At 41.9% G+C, this 19,667-nt stretch overlaps 1 protein-coding gene across 10 annotated transcripts in view; it reads right to left on the bottom strand.

Annotated features, from left to right (window-relative positions):
* Positions 1-19,667, bottom strand: part of arap3 (ArfGAP with RhoGAP domain, ankyrin repeat and PH domain 3) — a 613,394-nt gene that overhangs the window by 54,640 nt on the left and 539,087 nt on the right. For all 10 annotated transcript variants that reach the window (XM_068044105.1, XM_068044114.1, XM_068044106.1 and 7 more), the window contains 4 exons: positions 15,098-15,226; positions 12,309-12,445; positions 9,811-9,896; positions 6,365-6,400 (listed from right to left, as the gene is read on the bottom strand). In XM_068044105.1, coding sequence (XP_067900206.1) covers positions 6,365-6,400; positions 9,811-9,896; positions 12,309-12,445; positions 15,098-15,226 — 388 coding nt within the window. The remainder of the gene's footprint in view (positions 1-6,364; positions 6,401-9,810; positions 9,897-12,308; positions 12,446-15,097; positions 15,227-19,667) is intronic.

The raw sequence follows: 19,667 nt of genomic DNA, 5'->3' as shown, positions 1-19,667 counted from the left end.
CTCCTACATCTTTCCAGAATCTGTTTTCACATTTGTACCTCTATCTCACGCTCGCTGTTGGGAGGCCTGTAGTACAGCCCCAACATTGTTACCGCACCCTTCCTATTTCTGAGTTCTGCCCATATTGCCTCACTGCTCGAGTCCTCCATAGTGCCCTCCTTCAGCACAGCTGTGATATCCTCTTTGACCAGTAATGCAACTCCTCCACCTCTTTTACCTCCCACTCTATCCCTCCTGAAACATCGATATCCTGGGATATTTAGTTGCCAATCATGCCCTTCCCTCAACCAAGTCTCACTAATAGCAATAACATCATACTCCCATGTACTAATCCAAGCCCTAAGTTCATCTGCCTTACCTACTACACTTCTTGCATTAAAACAAATGCACCTCAGACCACCAGTCCCTTTGCGTTCATGATCTGCTCGCTGCCTACTCTTTCCCTTAGTCACGCTGACTTCATTATCTGGTTCCTTCCAGGCTTTAGTTACTACCTCCTTACTGTCCACTGACCTCCTCATTTGGTTCCCATCCTTCTAATAAGATACAAGTTTCGGAATGTCCATCTACCTAGCCCCAGGATGCCAATATTTACACTTGGAGGGCTTTGCTCTTTCAAATTCAATGTGACAGGATGGCCTTGAATGCTATGCTAATGAAGAAATCTTAGGTAATTCTATCACCTAGAGCAAGCCATTGTTCTGGGTCCAGGCTCATCAGCCATGTGTTTCCTGTTGGAGACCTTGGAATGTGAAAGGTGTTTCAGATGCAAATGACAGTGCCCATCTTGGCTGCCACTTTTTCAAAAAGTTAACTGCAGGATTTTTTCCATCAAAAACTTAATGTAACTTTCCAACCGATTAATTAAAATTCCTCATTTGGCATATAATTTTTCTTGACATGCCAACAGCAAGATGTGAATTTTGAATACGATGTAGAATCATATTCACAACATGCAGCAGAAAATTGGCCATCAGGCACAAAGAAGTTGCAAGAAATATGTCAAGCCCAAAAAAAGCAACGAAAAATGCATTTACATAAGGCAGTATTTCACACAAAGGTGGCCACAAGAATGTCCAGGTGGGAAAACAATGAAAACATTCGATGAGTATCGGAAATACTTTACCATTATCAACAGTTTGTTAGTTTACAATGACAGACTAGTCATTCCTAGTTCACTGAGATCAGTGATCTTAGATCGTCTCCACCAAGGCCACTTGGGAATAACCAAGAGCAGAGCGAGGGCACAATCTTCATATGGTGGCCTGGAATAACTAAGGACATTGAGAACATGATCCAGAACTGCCAGATTTGCACGATACAGAGACCAGAGCAGTGTGAACTTCTGTTAACTACCCAATTTCCAACCAGACATGAGAAAGTAGGAGACAGGGAAATTCAAAATTGTAATAGAAGATTTCGAGCCAGAAACTTACCCAAATTGATTAACGTTCAAAGAGTATGGATACGTGACCAAAAAGGGAAGGTCATGTAATCCACAGATATGAGAACTACCATTGACCGTATGTGATACACACAACTGATGGAAACAAGCAAAGAAATAGAAGAAATATCATCCCTATTCCCCAAAAGCAACAGCCAATCACTCATTTGGAAGACCCAGATGAAGATGAACAAACCCAAACCGAACAGAAGGCTACAATCCGTAATAAAGATCAACCAAGTCAGCGATCCAGCTAATTGTCCCAGTCAAACTACAACCAGATCGGGGAGAGTCATCAAACCTCCTAACAGACTAAATCTGTGAAGTCAGAGACTTGGGGCTGGATTTTGTTCCCAGACCGATGTTGGGTTCTGTGGTGGGGAGGTCAGAGAATCGGAGCGACAGTAGTCACCATGGAACCTGACACTGGGATTGCCGGACCCGATCTTCCCAGCAGTGGGAAAGCACTGTGTGGTCCCTCTGCTGCTCTGCGACAGGACCCTGCTTTCCATATACTAAATAGATCTTTGCAATAATTTAAATGTAACCCGAAGTGATCTTACCTTCATTTCCTGATCTTCAGTGTGGTGTGTGGCACTCATGCACCTTCATTGTCCGTCCAGGGAAAGCTGGCGCCGCTGAGGTGGGTAAGGGGTCAATTCTGCACTATTTGTATAGGGAAGTGGGGGGGGGAAGGGTCAACTCTGCATTTTGTTAAACTGTCTGCAGGGCTGGCAGCCTTTTAGAAATGGCACCAGCACCTGCTCCCGCATCAGGTGACACAATGAATGGTGTCACCAATGCCACCCCTGCCACATGATTGGGGGGGAGTGGCTGCCGTGAATATGCTAAGTGGCTGCCCGCGCAGAATCATAGTGGCGCAAGTCCTGTGTGGTGGGGGGGGGGCACCATTTTCCCATCAGCAGGACAACAAGATCCAGTCCTTGGGGAAGAGAGTGTAGTAGATAAGTCAAGTATGTAAATATGTTTGAGAAAATGTTGGATAAAGACTTGGGGGGAGATGTAGTATAAGAATGTAAAGGGTTAATGCTGAAGATAGCGAGAGTAACCCCTTCCACAGTAAGAGTGATGATATATCAGTCCCAGAGACAGCAGCACGAAGGATGCTAGCATAGGAGGCTTGATGAGAGTGTATATAGTAGTATGTAAATAATAAAGTTCTTGGTTGACCTTATCCTGAGTCTGAGACTTTCTCCAGAACGCCCCAGCTACGCTACTGAATACAACATGGGTTTTAGCAAGGCTTTTGACAAGGTCCCATATGGTAGATTGGTTAAAAAAATAAAATCCCATGGGATCCAGGGAAATGCAGTAAGGTGGATACAAAATTGGCTCAGTGGCAGGAAACAAAGGGTAATTGTTGACGGCTGTTTTAGCGACTGGAGAGCTGTTTCCAGTGGTGTTCAGTACTGGGCTCAGTACTGGGTCTCCTGCTTTTTGTTGTGTATATTAATAATTTGGACACAATGTAGGGGGCATTATCAAGAAGTTTGCAGACGACAGAAAGATTGACCGTGTGGTAGATAGCGAGGAGGATAGCTGTAGGCTGCAGGAAGATATTGATGGTCTGGTCAGGTGGGCAGAAAAGTGGCAAATGGAATTAAACTTGGAGAAGTGTGAGGTGATGCATTTGGGGAGGTCAAACAAGGTAAAGGAATACACGATTAATCGGAAAATACAGAGAAGTGTAGAGGAAGTAAGGGACCTTGGAGTGAATGTCCAAGAAGGTAGCAGGACAGGTCGATAAGGTAGTTAAGAAGGTATATGAAATCTTTTCCTTTATTAGCCGAGGTATAGAATATAAGAGCAGGGAGGTTATGCTGGAACTGTATAATTCGTTTGTTAGGCCACAACTTGAGTACTGTGTGCAGTTCTGGTCACCTCATTACAGAAAGGATGGAATTGCACTAGAGAGGGTACAGAGGAGATTTATGAGGATGTTGCCAGGACTGGAAAAATGCAGCTATGAGGAAAGATTGGATAGGCTGGGGTTGTTCTCCTTGGAACAGAGAAGGCTGAGTGGAGATCTGATTGAAATGTACAAAATTTTGAGGGGCCTAGATAGAGTGGAGGTGAAGGGTCGATTCACCTTAGCAGAGAGGTCAGTGATGAGGGGGCAGAGATTTAAAGTGATTGGTAGAAAAATTAGAGTGGAGATGAGAAAAACTTTTTCAGCCAGAGGGTGGTGGGGGTCTGGAACTCACTGCCTGAAAGGGTAGTTGAGGCACAAACTCTCAACTCATTCAAAAGGAGTCTGGATATGCACCTGAAGTGCTGTAATCTGCAGGGCTACGGACCAAATGCTGGAAGGTGGGATTAGAATAGGTGGATCGTTTTTCAGCCAGCACAGACACGATGGGCCAAGTGACCTCTTTCTGTGCCTTAAACTTTCAATGATTTGATGATTCTAACAACACATAAAACTAACTACTCTCTCAATATGTCTTGCCACCTTCAAAGATCCATGCACATGAATTCCCAGGTCCCTCTGTTCCTGTAAACACTTTAGAACAATGCAATTGGACGGAATTTCTGCTTTGGGGATGGGAAACAGTTCACAGTTCTCTGCATTAAATTCCATCTGCCACTTGTCTGCCCATTCTGCTAGCCTATCTATGTCCTGTTGTAATTCATTGGTATCAGCCTCACTGTCTGCCATAACGCCAAGTATGGTGTCATTGATAAATTTTGAAATGTTATTCTATATTCTAATGTCCACGTCATTTATATATATATATATATATATATATCAAAAAAAGCAGTGGTCCCAGCATTGAGCCTCGGCCATCCTCCAGTCTGAAAAACAGTTATTTACCACAATTCACTGTTTTCTATCCTTAAGCTATTTTTTTCTGTGAGATGACACTGACCATCCTATTCCATGAGCCTCAATTTTGTTAACCAGTGTTTTATGTGGTACTTTGCCAAACACTTTCTTAAAATCCATGTAAACAGCATTCACTATATTCCCCTCATCAACCTTCTCTGTTAATTGATTAAAAAATACTATTTGATTCGTCAAATACAATCTGCCTTTTACAAATCCATGCTGGCTCTCCTTAATTAACTCAAACTTTTCCAAGTGCCAGTTAATTCTTTCCTTGATTATTGTTTCTAAAACCTTCACCACCTCTAATGTTAAATTGACTGGCCTGTAGTAATGCCCTTACACCCGTTCTTGAATAAGGGTTCCACAGTTGCCACTTTTCAACCTACTGGCACCACCCCCATATCTGGGGAAGATTGAAGATTATAGCAAGCCCTTCTGCTATCTCCACTCCCACTTCCCTTCACAGCCTGTGATACAAGCTATCTGGACCAGGTAACTTACCCACTCTAAATATCGCCAGCATTTCTAATACATACTTCACACCAATTTTCACCCTATCCATCACCTCTACTATCTCCACTTACACTAATATTTTGTCAGCATCCTCTTCCTTAGTAAACACTAATACTAAGCATTAATTACAGGAATATGGTGGCTGACCTAGTAATCCAGAGACCCAGGCTAATGCTTTGGGGACATGGGTTCAAATTTCCACTTTGGCAGTTGGTGGAGTCATGGAGTCCTTTGCGGCACAGAAGGAGATTACTTAGTCTATCCCAGCTCTGCAAGGAGCTATCCGGTCAGCTCCACTCTCCTGCTTGATCCCTGTATCCCTTCAAGTGGCCAGCAATTTCCTTTTGAAGTCATCGATTATCTCTGCTTCCAGCACCCTTCTGGGCAGCGAGTTCCATGTTATTATCATCCAGCACGTAAAAAAGTTCTTCTTCATAATTCCCGCTATACCTCTTGCCCAAAACCTTCAATCTGTGTCCCCTAGTCCTTGTACCAATAGTTAATTCGAACATACGAATTAAGAGGAGTAGGCCATTCGGTCCCTCGAGCCTGCTGTGCCATTTGATAAGATCATGGCTGATCTGATTGTGCCTTCAACCCCACTTTCCTGTCTACCCACTATACCTTCGACTCCCTTGTCAATCAAGGATCTGTCTAACTCAGCCTTAAAGATATTCAATGATCCTGCCTCCACTCCTCTCTGGAGAACAGAATTCCACAGACCAACGACCCTCTGAGAGAAAAAAAATTCCATCTCCATCTTAAATGGGAGACCCCTCATTTTTAAACTGCGCCCCCTGGTTTTAGTCTGTCTCATAAGGGAAAAACATCATCTCCGCATCCACCTTGTCAAGTCTAATGAATATTTCAGTGAGTAGTGGGAATCTGCTGTTCCAAAACTCATTGATGCATTGCTAAACTCTCTGAGATATTTGTGCTCCTCCAATTCTGGCCTCGCGTGCATCCCTGATTTTAATCGCTCCAACATTGGGGCCTTCAGCTGCCCCAGCCCTAGGTTCTGGAAGTTCCTCCCTAAACCTCTCTGCCTCACTACCTCTCTCTCCTTGTTTAAGGACAATCCTCTTTCACCAAGCTTTGGGTCACCTGACTTAATATTTCCTTGCAATGGCTGAGTGTCAAATTTTGCTGATAAATTTCCTACTTTGGCCATTTTTCTATATTAAAGGCACCATAAAATCACAACTTATTGTTTTAGCTGTTTTGTTACATTTGCACAAATCATTTTATTAATGGTATAGTCACTCTGAGACAAGAGAAGCCTGACCGTGAAGAGATTAGTTGCTGTTTACTGGAAATTATTGTGGTACAAAATCCTTTGACCATATTCAATCTGAATATCAGAGTTGCTTGGACTAACGTCTTGATACCTGGATCTGCCTGGTGACAATCCGTAGTTAATGAAGTCCAAAAGTGCAAGGTTGATGAAAGCAGGTTCAGACGGATGTAGTACAATAGCCTTAGTGTAGACTCATACTGAGAGCTTCAACATAACAAGATGCAGGGAATGAGGGACGGGGTAATACTCGCTTACTTACCACTGCTGTTTATCCGAGAATATAGTAAATCCCCACCTACACAGGAAAGTGGCTTATTAGTACAGTGCAGAGAATCAAAACATTTCAATACAAAAAAGAACAATATTATTTGAGTATTGCTGAAAACAGAGACATATTGTCGAAGCTTTTTGTCTTGCACTCATCAGGACAATTTGCAAGAATACCAATGTAAGGGAAAGCAATAACTTTATACTGTCTGAGAAGAGAGTGCTGATGGTTGGCAACTACTCTGATTGGTAGAGGTGTTGCCATGAAAATGCACCAGTTTATGGTGGCTCACAGTTAAATGCCAAGCTATGTTTGAAATTCAAACTAGGCAGCTTGTCTCTAATTGGTCAAGGCATTGCTCTGAGGAATGAACCAGTAAATGGTTGTCACTTATTTTGTAAAGCTGAAACATGCACAATGTGTGCACATGTTCTTTCTGTCTGCACATGTTCTTTCTGTCTGCAAAGAACAGGGCCCTGTGTATTAATATATGTAGTTTCCAGTGCACGCAAATGCACCATACTGCAAGCCCGACTGACAATTACGCTGTCAGCGTAATTCTTAGCACACTGAGGATTATTTAGCAAATGTTGTCCAATCGCAGAATCACATCTAATGTTGGACTCTGTGTTTTGAGTTTTGCAAGCATGGGCTGGTTGGGTACGGCCTGTACCTTGCCCATTGTGAACAGCAGAAGACATATCGTTTGATACGATCCGCCAGTCTTCGGGACGCACTGAAATTCATATATCACATTACTCATTTGTGTGATAGGAAGAACGTCTTTTTGGTTTGACAGCTGCATCCTGTTAGTGGCGAACACCACACGTGTTGATCCTGCATAGTTGCAGCGTGAAACAGCTAGCATCACCTTTTGCTCAAATTTTGGGATACATTACCCTTCCAGGATAATTTGAGGTAGACTGGGCCAAAAATGACGGCCTTAGGCCTGTTCATAAGTTTGTGTGATAAACAGCGAGAAATGATCTGATCAGGGTAGCCATTGTCACGCAGGATGTCTTTGATTTGCCCCATTTCAGCATCAAGCTTGCATGCTGAGCAAATGGCTCGGGCCCTATTTACGAGGTTGCCAATAAGGCCAATCTTATAGAGTGTGGAACTGTAAGAATCACAACGCGTGTATTGATCAGTGAAGGTAGTCTTGCGGTAGAAAAAATAGAAGCAGGAGTAGGCCATTTGGCCCTTCGAGCCTGCTCCGTCATTCAATACGATCATGGCTGATCATCCAAACTCAGTAACCTGTGTATTTACACCTAATCTGTACTAATGCTTTGTCTTTCAACACACCATTAACATATTGTTTGCTTTTGCTTCGTGACCTTTTGGTCAGCTATGTGGCTGGTCCAATCTAGACCTCCTTTGTTATTTCTTGCCCCACCCCCACCTCACTTGCTTATAACCTGTGACTTTTCTAATATTTGTCAGTTCCGATGAAGGGTCACTGACCCGAAACGTTAACTCTGCTTCTCTTTCCACAGGTGCTGCCAGACCTGCTGAGTGGTTCCAGCATTTCTTGTTTTTATTTCAGTAATCTGTTCCCTGTTTCTCCCTGTATCCCCATGTCCCTTGATCCCATTAGCCCTAGACTGTGGTAAAGAACCCCTTAGCAGATTTCTCAACTGGTACATCAAGGAAAGGGAGCTCATTTGACTGCTCCATTTAAAAGGTGAATTTGAGCACAGGATGGAGCCCTTTCATTATATGCAGCTGTGGATTCAAATATAATGAATGTTATCTTCTATGTACTGGAAATATGCAAGAGGTAGGTGGTTAGGTGTCATTCCCTCAAAGACACGTTCCTCATGGAACCCAGCAAAGATGTTTGCAAGAGCTGGATCTAGAGGGGATCCCATGGCAACACCATCTATTTGAGTATACAAACTGCGTGAGTTGCCGAGTTCATAAGTTCAATGAATATTGATTCACGTAAGGTTGGCAGATCTTGATCACCATAATAGTGTTGCAGTGCAAAAATCTATGGTTTCCTTAAGTGGTACATTGGTGAATAGGCTAGCAATAGCAATAACAATAGGCTAACAATATTATTGCAGAGATGCAGGACTAGGGTTAAGCGTCAGATTATGACAAGCAAATTCTTCCTTTAAGTGAGTCTTGACCAAGTTGAAAGGAGTGTTTACACTTCATGAATGGTCATTGGGGTGAGTTTTCCAAGTTAGCCATCCCATTGTGGAGCCCAGTTTGACAGGATGGCTGACCAGACCAACTGGTCAGTGCAACTTGCTCATTTTCGACAACAACAACAACAAATCCTGTCATTGAAATGAATAATCTGAAATTTGGGACAGCCTCAGCAAGGGCATGCTGACTCTGGTGCTCAATTATCCAATCTGGCCTCTTGTTGAGGGAAGTTCGATAACAGGAATGCTAGCTTGTAAAATGTACCTCTACATTGTTTTAATAAAGCATAGAATCATCGAGCATGTGCTCTAAAATCTGATCAAGAACTCTCACCTTAATGCTTACCATGAGCTGGTAGCATAGGGGAGATGGTGGCATAGTGGTAATGTCACTGAACTTGAGACCCAGGCTTAAGCCCTGAGGCCATGGGTTCAAAGCCCACCATCATGGCAGATGGTGGAATTTAAATTCAACTATTTTATAAAAATCTGGAATTGAAAGCTATTCTCATTAATGGTGTCATGAAACTATCATTGATAGTTGTAAAAACCCATCTGGTTCACTAACGTCCTTTAAGGAAGGCCTACATGTGACTCTAAGCCCACAGCAATGTGGTTGACTCTTAACTGCCCTCTGAAATGGCCTGACAAGCCAATCAGTTGTCAAGGGCAATTAGGGATGGGCAACAAATTCTGGCTTTGCCATGAAAGAATTAAAAAAAAATTCATAGAGTTTTACCAAGATGGAGACCACAAATTAGTGAAACAGTTCACATACTGAATTTTATTGAATTCCCAACAAATCCCGATTGTAAGATTTTAATTGTGAACTGTACGCTCAAGGAACATAAATATGGCTAAATGTGTTTGCAGAGTTTTCAGGAAGGACTTCTTGCTTCTCTGCAAGTTGGGATGGGTCTACCTGGATAAAACTCTTTTGCATTTTCTCTATAACCTCAGAAAACGATCAGGAACCAGAACTCTGGCTAATTCCCCACCTCTCCCTAATACCAGCTCAGGGAACTGAAGCCACTTTCAGCACTCAGTGCTGAGCTAGTTAGTGTCAGAATGCATCAGGGATCAAATCCTTGATCTGCTCCTGTAGCTCTGTGATGCACTGAGCTTGTCACACTTGTTTGTGTCTTTGATTGCTACTGAGATGACAAATGTGATTTGGTTTTCGAATTTTCCCCCATTAGTTCATGACTGGCCGAATGGCCTCCTTCTGTGCTGTAACCATTCTACGATTCTATGAATGAGTGCAAATGATGGTCTTACTGCATTGTTGGTGCTTTCAGCTTCTTCTTGATGCCCAGGTAAACCTTCAGTGAGAGGACAGGCCACTCCCGTTCAGGCTTGGAGCTCTATAAAATAAAGACACCATGACACAATCATATTCCTCTTTCATTCTGTGCCTGTTAAGTGACACCTTGTAATGCCCAACTTGTTGCAAACGTTGCTTTAAGCATGTGTGGGATTGTTACATCCCATTGACTGTTATATCGGTAACGTAGATTCTTTGTTTAAAAACATAATCAGAAAGAACAGGTTGAAATCAGTTGCACAAAAAGCAGAGCAAAAAGATCAAATTCAAAACTTTTAGGCTTTATATAGATTGGGCATTAAAATGCATACATAAAAGATATATAAACACATAAGCCAATTAATGGCAACAAGTGTTACGAAAGTGCCTCTGTGTTTTGTTAAATATATTTTTTGAGGATTCATTTTTGAAAGATTGAAGAAATATTAAACTTTGGGGTTTTCAAAGGGGGTCATGTAAAGGCCGTTTGACTTTCAAAAACAGTCCCTGGAAATGTTATTTAAAAGGGGCACTGAGAGGTCTTATGAGGAAAACAAGCCTTTCCAGGAAACCACTTGACTTCCAGCAACAAGAACAAGCCTTTCCGGGAAACCACCTGATGTCCAGCTCAATAAACAACAGAGAACCTTGGACACCTGGAGAAGTTGTTTACAAAGAAGTGACAGGTCAAGATTGATGAAGGTCAAAAGGTTGACCTCCTGTTGTTGGTTTTGCTTGTGAATTGTTTTGAATAGGGGTATAAAAAGAGAACTTCCAAGGAGAGAAGCGAAATCCCAAGGAAGGAGAGAAGACCACAACTGAGCTCAGCTTTCCAGCACCTCTCTAAAGGACACTGAGAAATCCACTGTCAACTCATCTCATCTCCTGTCTTTGAAGAAAAGCCTGCTAAATTAATTTTCAATACTGCCTGAAAAGAACTGTTCTAAAAGATCCCAGTGATCCGCCTACATGTACTTGGAGGCCAGACTGTACGCCAGTTTTGGAACACAACATATTTCCTCTGCTGTTTTTTCAAGAATGACCAGGTGTTCAGCCCAAATTTTTTTGGCTGTAATAGAGCTCTAAAAACACAAATCCCTTTATTTTTCTAGTTAACCGGTGTATGTGTATGTGAGTGTGAGGGGCTAAGGTAAAAAGGGAACTTGGTTTATAATAAATTGATAATTCTGTTGTTTATTAAAGAAACCTGGTCAGTGTGTTTTATTCTGGTGAAAAAATAGAGTCTATTATTGACCGTATTGGTAAGTGGAAAAACATTTAAATATATGCTGTGACTCATGGACAAGTGGAACTAGAATAAACAGTGCACTCCTCCTGTCTTGGTCATAACACAAGCATGATCATTATGCAAGAAAGAATCAGTGGTTCTACCAATGGACGTTCAACCCTTTTGCTACCAAGTCAGAACCTTGGGCCAGCAATATGTCCTTTCCACCATCTGTAATTTTTAAAATGAATTTAAAATTCTTTCTCAAAATGTGGACGTCGCTGGTAAGGCCAACATTTATTGCCCATCCCTAGCTGCCCTTGAGAAGCTGGTGGCAAACTTTCTTCTTGAACCGCTGCAGTCCATGTGAAGAAGCCAGTATACTTGTGTGGGGGGTATGTTGATGAACTAAATGGCTTTATCCCCTCTCTAATTCTTTTCATGTTCTTATTTTACTTGAGTTAAATTCATCATTGCATCACTTCAGGGAAGCTTTTCCTCTTTTTTTTAAACGTGTTGTGTGACAACTCATTCCAACAGGAAATTGCTTTCTGTCAGTGTATAAACAAGATGCTTTACTGGTTTCTTTCCATGCGTCAAGGTACTTTGGGCAGAAGGGAGATTGATCAGGAGTCATAGCTCTATGATGTCCCCTCTCTAGCTCAGAGGCACAGTGGCTGTACTCCTGCCCCAGCTAAGATCATTTAACTCAGTATGGGCCTCAGGACCAAAACTGGCACCTGCTGGGTCTATCTGACTGATGGAAACTATTCCTTTGAGCCATGAGGATGGGTCACAAGTATGTTTTAAATTAAACATTGTTGCCTGTGTAATATTTCTTCACTCTGAACATGTTTATCACCATCATCTCCATTTCCTGTCCCCCACCACCACAAAATTTTAGACACCAGATATATTCTGGTAAATTATATAAGGGTAGTGACCCATTTCATTGAGTCAATGCTCATCTACCTCACTGTGCAATATTGTACCATCACCCAACTCCTAGCTAAAGGAGACCTGGTAAATAGAGAGAGGTTTCAGAAGAACCTGTTTACAGAGGACTCAGATAACTGTTGGTTCTAGATTTTTAAAAATCTTCTTGTGTGCCATTCTTCCCCCAGATAAACACAAGGTACAAGTGACTAACATAGCTTGGCACTGCTCCCATCGCAGGCTCCACACCAGTAATAAGACCATCATGTTCACAGCCTCACATGTCAGAAATAATGCTCTACAGTTTACCTTTTTATCCTTAAAAAGAAGCAGCTTACGATCTCGTAGAATAAAATACCGCTCCTGGAACTTGTTTCCAGACAGGAGTTTTGGTGGCTCCTCTCGACATTTCAAGACCCCACACTTTGTAGTCTCATTTTTATTTGCTATCAAATATTTAAAAAAAGAGAATGAGTACCTCACATACTAGTTAGGTTCGGGCATTTCAATACAAAATCAAGGAAGACAGCACTCTGAAATGGGAGAGCAAGGCTTATTTTTTTATCTTTATATTATGATGTGAAGGCCAGCTTTATATGAAAATAGTGAAATTGATTTTATCTGTTGTTTTGTATGTTCACCTTACTAGATAACAAAGCAGCTTAATGTATCAAATATCAAGTCCTAACTCAGCGAAAGGTAACTCAGCTGTAAGAGAGATTGAAACGACACAAATAACTAGTCCACATTACAAGGGAATGCTACTGTCATCTCTCTGGGTTATTCTGTTACAAGTAGAATTTATGGCATTAAGTAAGATTCTCAGACCATTTGAAGGAGTGACTGATGCCAATGACCATGAGAAGGTGCGTTTGGAAGAGCAGAACTCATAGCACTTCCACACAGAGTGTAGTGGAAGCTGCAGCTACTGCAAAAACTATGGGTTTTAATTATTAATTATCTTTAAAGATAAATTCAACAGGATTTATATTTCATTTGATGGAAATGGGAATATCAACACACACGACAGGAATGTTGTGTACCTGATACTTATTATCAACAAAATTTGACTAAATAGAATAAAACCCTGTTCTGTCCACAATCAGAAGCAAATTCAACTTCAGCAGAAGTGAAACAGGTGGTAGTAGATTAGTTATTTGTCATACACTCTGCTCGATTTTTCCATTCCTGTTTTGCGCTCCTCCTAAAGTAGAATTTCACCCCACTGATCACCACAATAAACTTTACTTAAGCAAATGTAGAAGCTTTGTACAACTGAAAGTCACGTTAGGCCTTTTCAGAGGACTGTTATGACCAGGTGAGAAAGGTGTCTCGGGGTCCCTCTCAGCCTTCACCTGGTCTTACCATAACAGAGTTTAATTTTAAACACACCGTGTTTTCAGCTCCCCCTTGGTGAATCCTTGCTCACCGCTTTCCAATCATAATGCAAAGAAACCAGCACAAACAGGTTCAAAGAAGAAAAATTGCAATTTATTGAACTTAAATTTATTAAACTCTAATTCGGTTGACGCCAATGGATACATGACACACTCACACTAGCATGCATACACGATACACACATGCAAATAGAGACAGAAAAGAGCACAAGAAAAATAAAGTGGAAAAGTCTGAGGCAATATCTGAAAAGTTTTTGATATGGTTCTTTGAGCTCACTGTAGAGTCTGTGATTGTAGGTAGATCTTGCTTTACATTGGGGCCCAGTATTCTTCTTAAACCTAGTTCGCTGTAGGAGACTTTTCTCTCTTGGGGTTCATGTGTCTTCAGTGGATTCAGAGACTTGTGAGAAAGAGATAGGACAGATCTTCTCAGTGCAGGAGCAAACAGACACTCTGAGCTCAAACTCTCTGTGGCCAATGCAAAAGAAAAACCCTGGAACAGCCTGTGACCAGCTGGTCTAACCAGTCCTGTCCCTTGTGGATTGTATCCTCCTTAGAATGCCCTGGAATGCGCTTCCTCACCTTCGATGTCTGTTAGTGTGGAATTTCCTTTTTTCCAGCCACGGCTGATCTGTTTAACATGTCATTTCTTCGCTCCATTAAGAATGATACCTGGACTACAGGGGTTAAGTTACAAGGAGAGATTACACAAATTAGGCCTGTTTTCACTAGAATTTAGAAGGTTAAGGAGTGATCTGATTGAAGTCTTCAAGATATTAACAGGAAAAGACAGGCTAGATAAAGATAAACTATTTCCACTAGTTGGAGATTCTAAAACTAGGGGGCATAGTCTAAAAATTAGGACCAGGCCGTTCAGGAGAGATGTTCGGAAGCAATTCTTCATGCAAAGGGTGGTAGAGGTTTGGAACTCTCTCCCACAAACAGCAGTTGAAGCTAGAACAGTCGTTAATTTTAAATCTGAGATAGATTTTTGTGAAGCAAAGATATTAAGGGATATGGGCCAAAGGCAGGTATATGGAGATAGGCCGCAGATCAGCCATGATCTCACTGAATGGCGGGACAGGCTCGAGGGGCTGAATGGCCTTCTCCTGTTCCGATCTTCCTATGTTCCAACAACAGTTAAAAATCAACGTTCATGACAAAACTGATGTGCCTCATTCTTGGCAGGTGGGGGCCTAGCAATGACAGGACAGTTAAGAGACAACCACATTGCTCTGGGTCCGGAATCACATGTAGGTCAGACAATTTGCTTCCCTAAAGGACATTAATGAACTGGATGGGTTTTTACAACAATCAACAATGATTTCATGGTCACCATTACTAAGACTAGCTTTCAATTCCAGATTTTTATTAATCAACTGAATTTAAATTCCATTAGTTGCTATGGTGGGATTTGAACCCAATTTCCAAGAATATTAGCACAGGGTACTAGATTACCACTACACCACCTGTCCAAGAGTGATTAGGGTGGGGCAACAAATGTTGACATTGTCAGTGACGCCCACGTCACATCAAAACAAATTTTTAAAAATGTGCAACATAGGACACAGAGGTAGCTCAGTTTTTTTTAAATTTTGGACTCTGGACAGGCTATAAGGCTCCATGCAGAGTAGGCCCCAAATTTGCTGCATAGGTTGCACACTGTCTTATTTATTTGCCATGACTATAATGAGTCTTTACCTGAGTAAAGATTTCCTCCTTCTCCTGCAGGGAGTTTCTTCACTACTAGATAGGCTGAGCTGGGCTCTGCCAGCTTACACCATTGGAGAGCCTGTTCCAGAACCTTTTCCTTGGGGTGGAGAGGGCGCTCTGTGGAAATGATGAAATGTTACTGAACCAGACAATAAGTAGGAAGCTAAATCAGATAAAACCAGCTTGTTGTGATTATAAAGTTCCCACAAATCAACTTCAAAACAACATAAATATGGAAGCTCCCCATTCCAAGATGAAGGCAAGTGGTTTATGAAAATAAGTGAATCTATTTTTGACCTTTGTTTTGTATGTTCACCTTAAGAAAGACTTTCACAACCTCAGGATATCTCAAAGAGCATTGCAGGCAATTATATCACCTCTACCATATACTTGTTAATTATGGCAGTTCTACCTTATTAATCCTAATTCCATGTCATTTCTCTATATTCCTTAATACCCTTATTTCCAAATTGAGTATTTATCTCCCTTTTAAATAACAATTAGCTTTGCATCTATGACCTTTGGAGGCAGCGTATATCACATTCTCCTTGCAAGAAGAAGTTTCTCTTGGATCCACTTCATCCTGATTGTGTCCCTTATTGTAGATTCCCTTCGAGAGGGAAGAAACATCTTCTATCTACCCTGTCAATTCCCTTCATGGTAAACAATCCCAACATGTGCTTGTTGCAGCAACTCTTGCTTCCTGATAAGGGCAGTACTCAAGACTCAGGATCCACTGTCTATCAACTCTGCAATTGTGTGAGTTAGCATGGCCAAGCAAAGCAATAACAGAGAATGAGATGGAGCTGGAGTGTCTGTTGTGAGAGTGATTAAGGGACAAGGGACAATGTACAAGCATCAAAAGCAAATATATCATTGAGTTTGTAGCAGTCATATGCCTTGATTGAAAAGTTACCTGATTAATAATGTACTTAGTGTCAATTGAACACCGCAACAACCTAAGCCTAATATTAACCAACATTTAAGTGAATATTGAGCTGGTCAGGTGAGGGAAGGTTGGTGTTGGGAATTGAAGCATTGGTCTTAATTTTGTCACTGAGTGCCAACAGCAAATATTGGATGCAGAGTAGAAGCAGAAAGAATGAAAGAAAGCATTCCATAACCTCAAGATGTCCCAAAGCACTTTACAGCCAATGAAGAACTTTTTGAAGTGTAGGCACTGTTGTAATGTAGGAAATTCAGTAGCCAATTTGTGCACAGCAAGATCCCACAAACAGCATTATGATAATGATCAAATAATCTATTATTGTGATTTTGATTGAGGGATAAATATTGGCCAGAACACCAGGGAGAACTCCCCTGCTCTTCTTAAAATAGTGCCATAGAATCTTTTACCTCCACCTGAGAAGGTAGATGGGACTTCCGTTTAACATCTCATCTGACTGATGTCATCTTCTACAGTGCATTACTCCCCCCATACTGCATTGGAGTGTCAGCTAGATTTTTGTGCTCAAGTTTCTGGAGTAGGATTTGGACCCACAATCTTCTGACGCAGAGGTGAGAGCCCAGTGAGCCATGGCTGACAAAGCAATAATTCACTTCATAAAGTTAATCATTTTTCTCTTTAGTATATTTTCATCCATCTATTTTCTCCCCACCTCCTCCTGAACAGCTGATTTTTACACTGAACTATCATCCCATAGTTGCTAGCAGCTCTCTGAAGTGACCCTTCTTGTGTCAACCCAAAGTGTTGGTAGGCTATTTTGTTATGAAAGGAAAGGCAGCATTACAGCTCCACCGAGTCCTGTCTTCCATAGAGCCATAGAAAAGTTACAGCACAGAAGGAAGTCATTCAGCCCATCGTGTCTGCACTGGATGAAAAAGCTAGCCGCCCAATCTAATCCCACCTTCCAGCACCTGGTCCATAGCCTTGCAGATTACAGCAATTCAGGTGCATGTCCAGGTACCTTTCAAATGAGTTGAGGGTTTCTGCCTCCACCACCGATCTGGGCAGTGAATTCCAGACCCTCTGGGTGAAAACATTTTTCCTCATGTCCCCTCTAATCCTTCTACCAATCACCTTAAATCTGTGCCCCCTGGTAATTGACCTCTCCGCTAAGGGAAACAGGTCCTTCCTGTCTACTCTTTCTAGGTCCCTCATAATTTTGTACACCTCAATTAAGTCTCCCCTCTGCCTTCTCTGTTCGAAGGAAAACAACCCTAGTCTATCCAACCTTTCCTCATAGCTGCAACTTTCAAGCCCTGGCAACATTCTTGTAAATCTCCTCTGTACTCTCTCCAGAGCAATTATGTCCTTCTGTAATGTGGTGACCAAAACTGTACGCAATATTCCAGCTGTGGCCTAACCAGCGTTTTATACAGTTCCAGCATTACATCACCACATTTGTATTTTATACCTCAGCCAATAAAGGAAAGCATTCCATTTGCCTTCTTCACCACTCTATCTACCTGTCCTGCCACCTTCAGGGACCTGTGGACATGTACTCCAAGGTCTCTCACTTCTTCTACCCCTCTCAATATCCTCCCATTTATTGTGTATTCCCTTGCTTTGTTAGCCCTGCTCAAATGCATTACCTCACCCTTCTCTGGATTGAATTCCATTTGCCACTTTTCCACCCACTCAACCAAACCATTGATATCATCCTGGAGTCTACAGCTATCCTCTTCACTATCAACTACATGGTCAATTTTTGTGTCACCTGCAAATTTCCCAATCATGCCTCCCACATGTAAGTCCAAATCATGAATATATAGCACAAACAGCAAAGGATCCAACACTAAGCCCTGTGGAAAGCCACTGGAAACCACTTTCCATTCGCAAAACCATCCGTCGACCACTATCCTTTGTTTCTTGTCACTGAATCAACTTTGGATCCAACCTGCCACATTCCCTTGTATCCCATGGGCTTTCATTTTTCTGACCAGTCTGCCATGTGGCCTTACTAAAATCCATGTATGCCACATCTACTGCACTACCCTCATCAATCCTCCTTGTTACTTCCTCAAAAAATTAAATCAAGTTAGTAAGACACGACCTTCCCTTAACAAATCCATGTTGACTATCCTTGATTAATTCATGCCATTCTAAGTGGCAGTTTATCCTGTCTCTCAGAATTGATTCAAATAATTTACCCACCACCAAGGTCAGACTGACTGGCCTATCCCTCGTACCCTTTTTAAACAATGTTACAATGTTTGCAGACCTCCAATCCTCTGGTACCTCACCTGTATCTAGTGAGGATTTGAAGATAATCCTCAGAGCATACGCTATTTCCTCCCTGGCTTCCTTTAACAACCTGGGATACAATCCATCTGGCCCTGGCGATTTATCCACTTTCAAAAATGTCAAATCCTCTGGTACTTCCTCCCTCATTATGCTAATCGTATCTGATATTCCACACTCCTCCTCTTTTACTACAATGTCTGCATCATCCCTCTCCTTTGTGAAGACAGAGACAAAAAACTCATTAAGAACCCTGCCCACATCTTCTGCATCCACGCATACGTTCCCTTGTACATCTCTGATAGGCCCTACCCTTTCCTTAGTTATCTTCTTGCTCTTAATGTACTGATAAAACATATTTGGGTTTTCCTTGATTTTACCTGCCAATAATTTTACATGTTCTCTCTTTGCTTTCTTAATTTCCTTTTTTACTTCACCCTGCACTTTCTATACTCCTCTAGGCTTTCTAAACTAATAAGTGTTTTTTTTGACCTTCATAAGCTCTCTTTTTCTGCTTTACCTTACCCTGTATGCTTCTAGATAACCAGGGGGCTCTAGATTTGGCTGTACCACCCATTATCTTTGTGAGACATGTCTACACTGTGGCTGTAGAATCTCACTTTTGAAAGCTTCCCGCTGTTTTGCCACTGATTTTCCTTCCAGTTGCTGTATCCAGTCCACTTTCGCCAGATCACCTCTCAGCTTCGTAAAATTTTCCTTCCCCCAATTTAAAACTTTTACTCCTGTTTTATCTTTGTCCTTTTCCATGATTATGCTAAAACTGATTGTATTTATTTTATATTTATTTAGAGATACAGCACTGAAACAGGCCCTTCGGCCCACTGAGTCTGTGCCGACCATCAACCACCCATTTATACTAACCCTGCAGTAATCCCATAATCCCTACCACCTACCTACACTCGGGGCAATTTATAATGGCCAATTTACCTATCAACCTGCAAGTCTTTGGCAGTGGGAGGAAACCGGAGCACCCAGCGAAAACCCACGCGGTCACAGGGAGAACTTGCAAACTCCGCACAGGCAGTACCCAGAATCGGACCCGGGTCCCTGGAGCTGTGAGGCTGCAGTGCTAACCACTGCACCACTGTGCCACCGTATTATGGTCACTATCTCCAAAATGGTCACCCACTGCTACTTAATCCACTTGCCCAGCTTCATTATCAAAGACTAAATCTAGAATTGTGCCCCCTCTCGTAGGGCTTGTTACGTGCTCGCTAAAAAAGTTCTCTTGAATGCAGTTCAAGAATTGTGTGCCCTCTCTGCCCTTCACATTGTTTGTATCCCAGTTGATATTAGAGTAATTTTTTTTTTATTCATTCATGGGATGTGGAC

The sequence above is a fragment of the Heterodontus francisci genome, chromosome 12 (assembly GCF_036365525.1).
Source record: "Heterodontus francisci isolate sHetFra1 chromosome 12, sHetFra1.hap1, whole genome shotgun sequence".
Taxonomy (NCBI): Eukaryota; Metazoa; Chordata; class Chondrichthyes; order Heterodontiformes; family Heterodontidae; genus Heterodontus; species Heterodontus francisci.
Note: the sequence above shows the minus strand (reverse complement) of the source record. Positions and strands in the feature narration are given on the sequence as shown.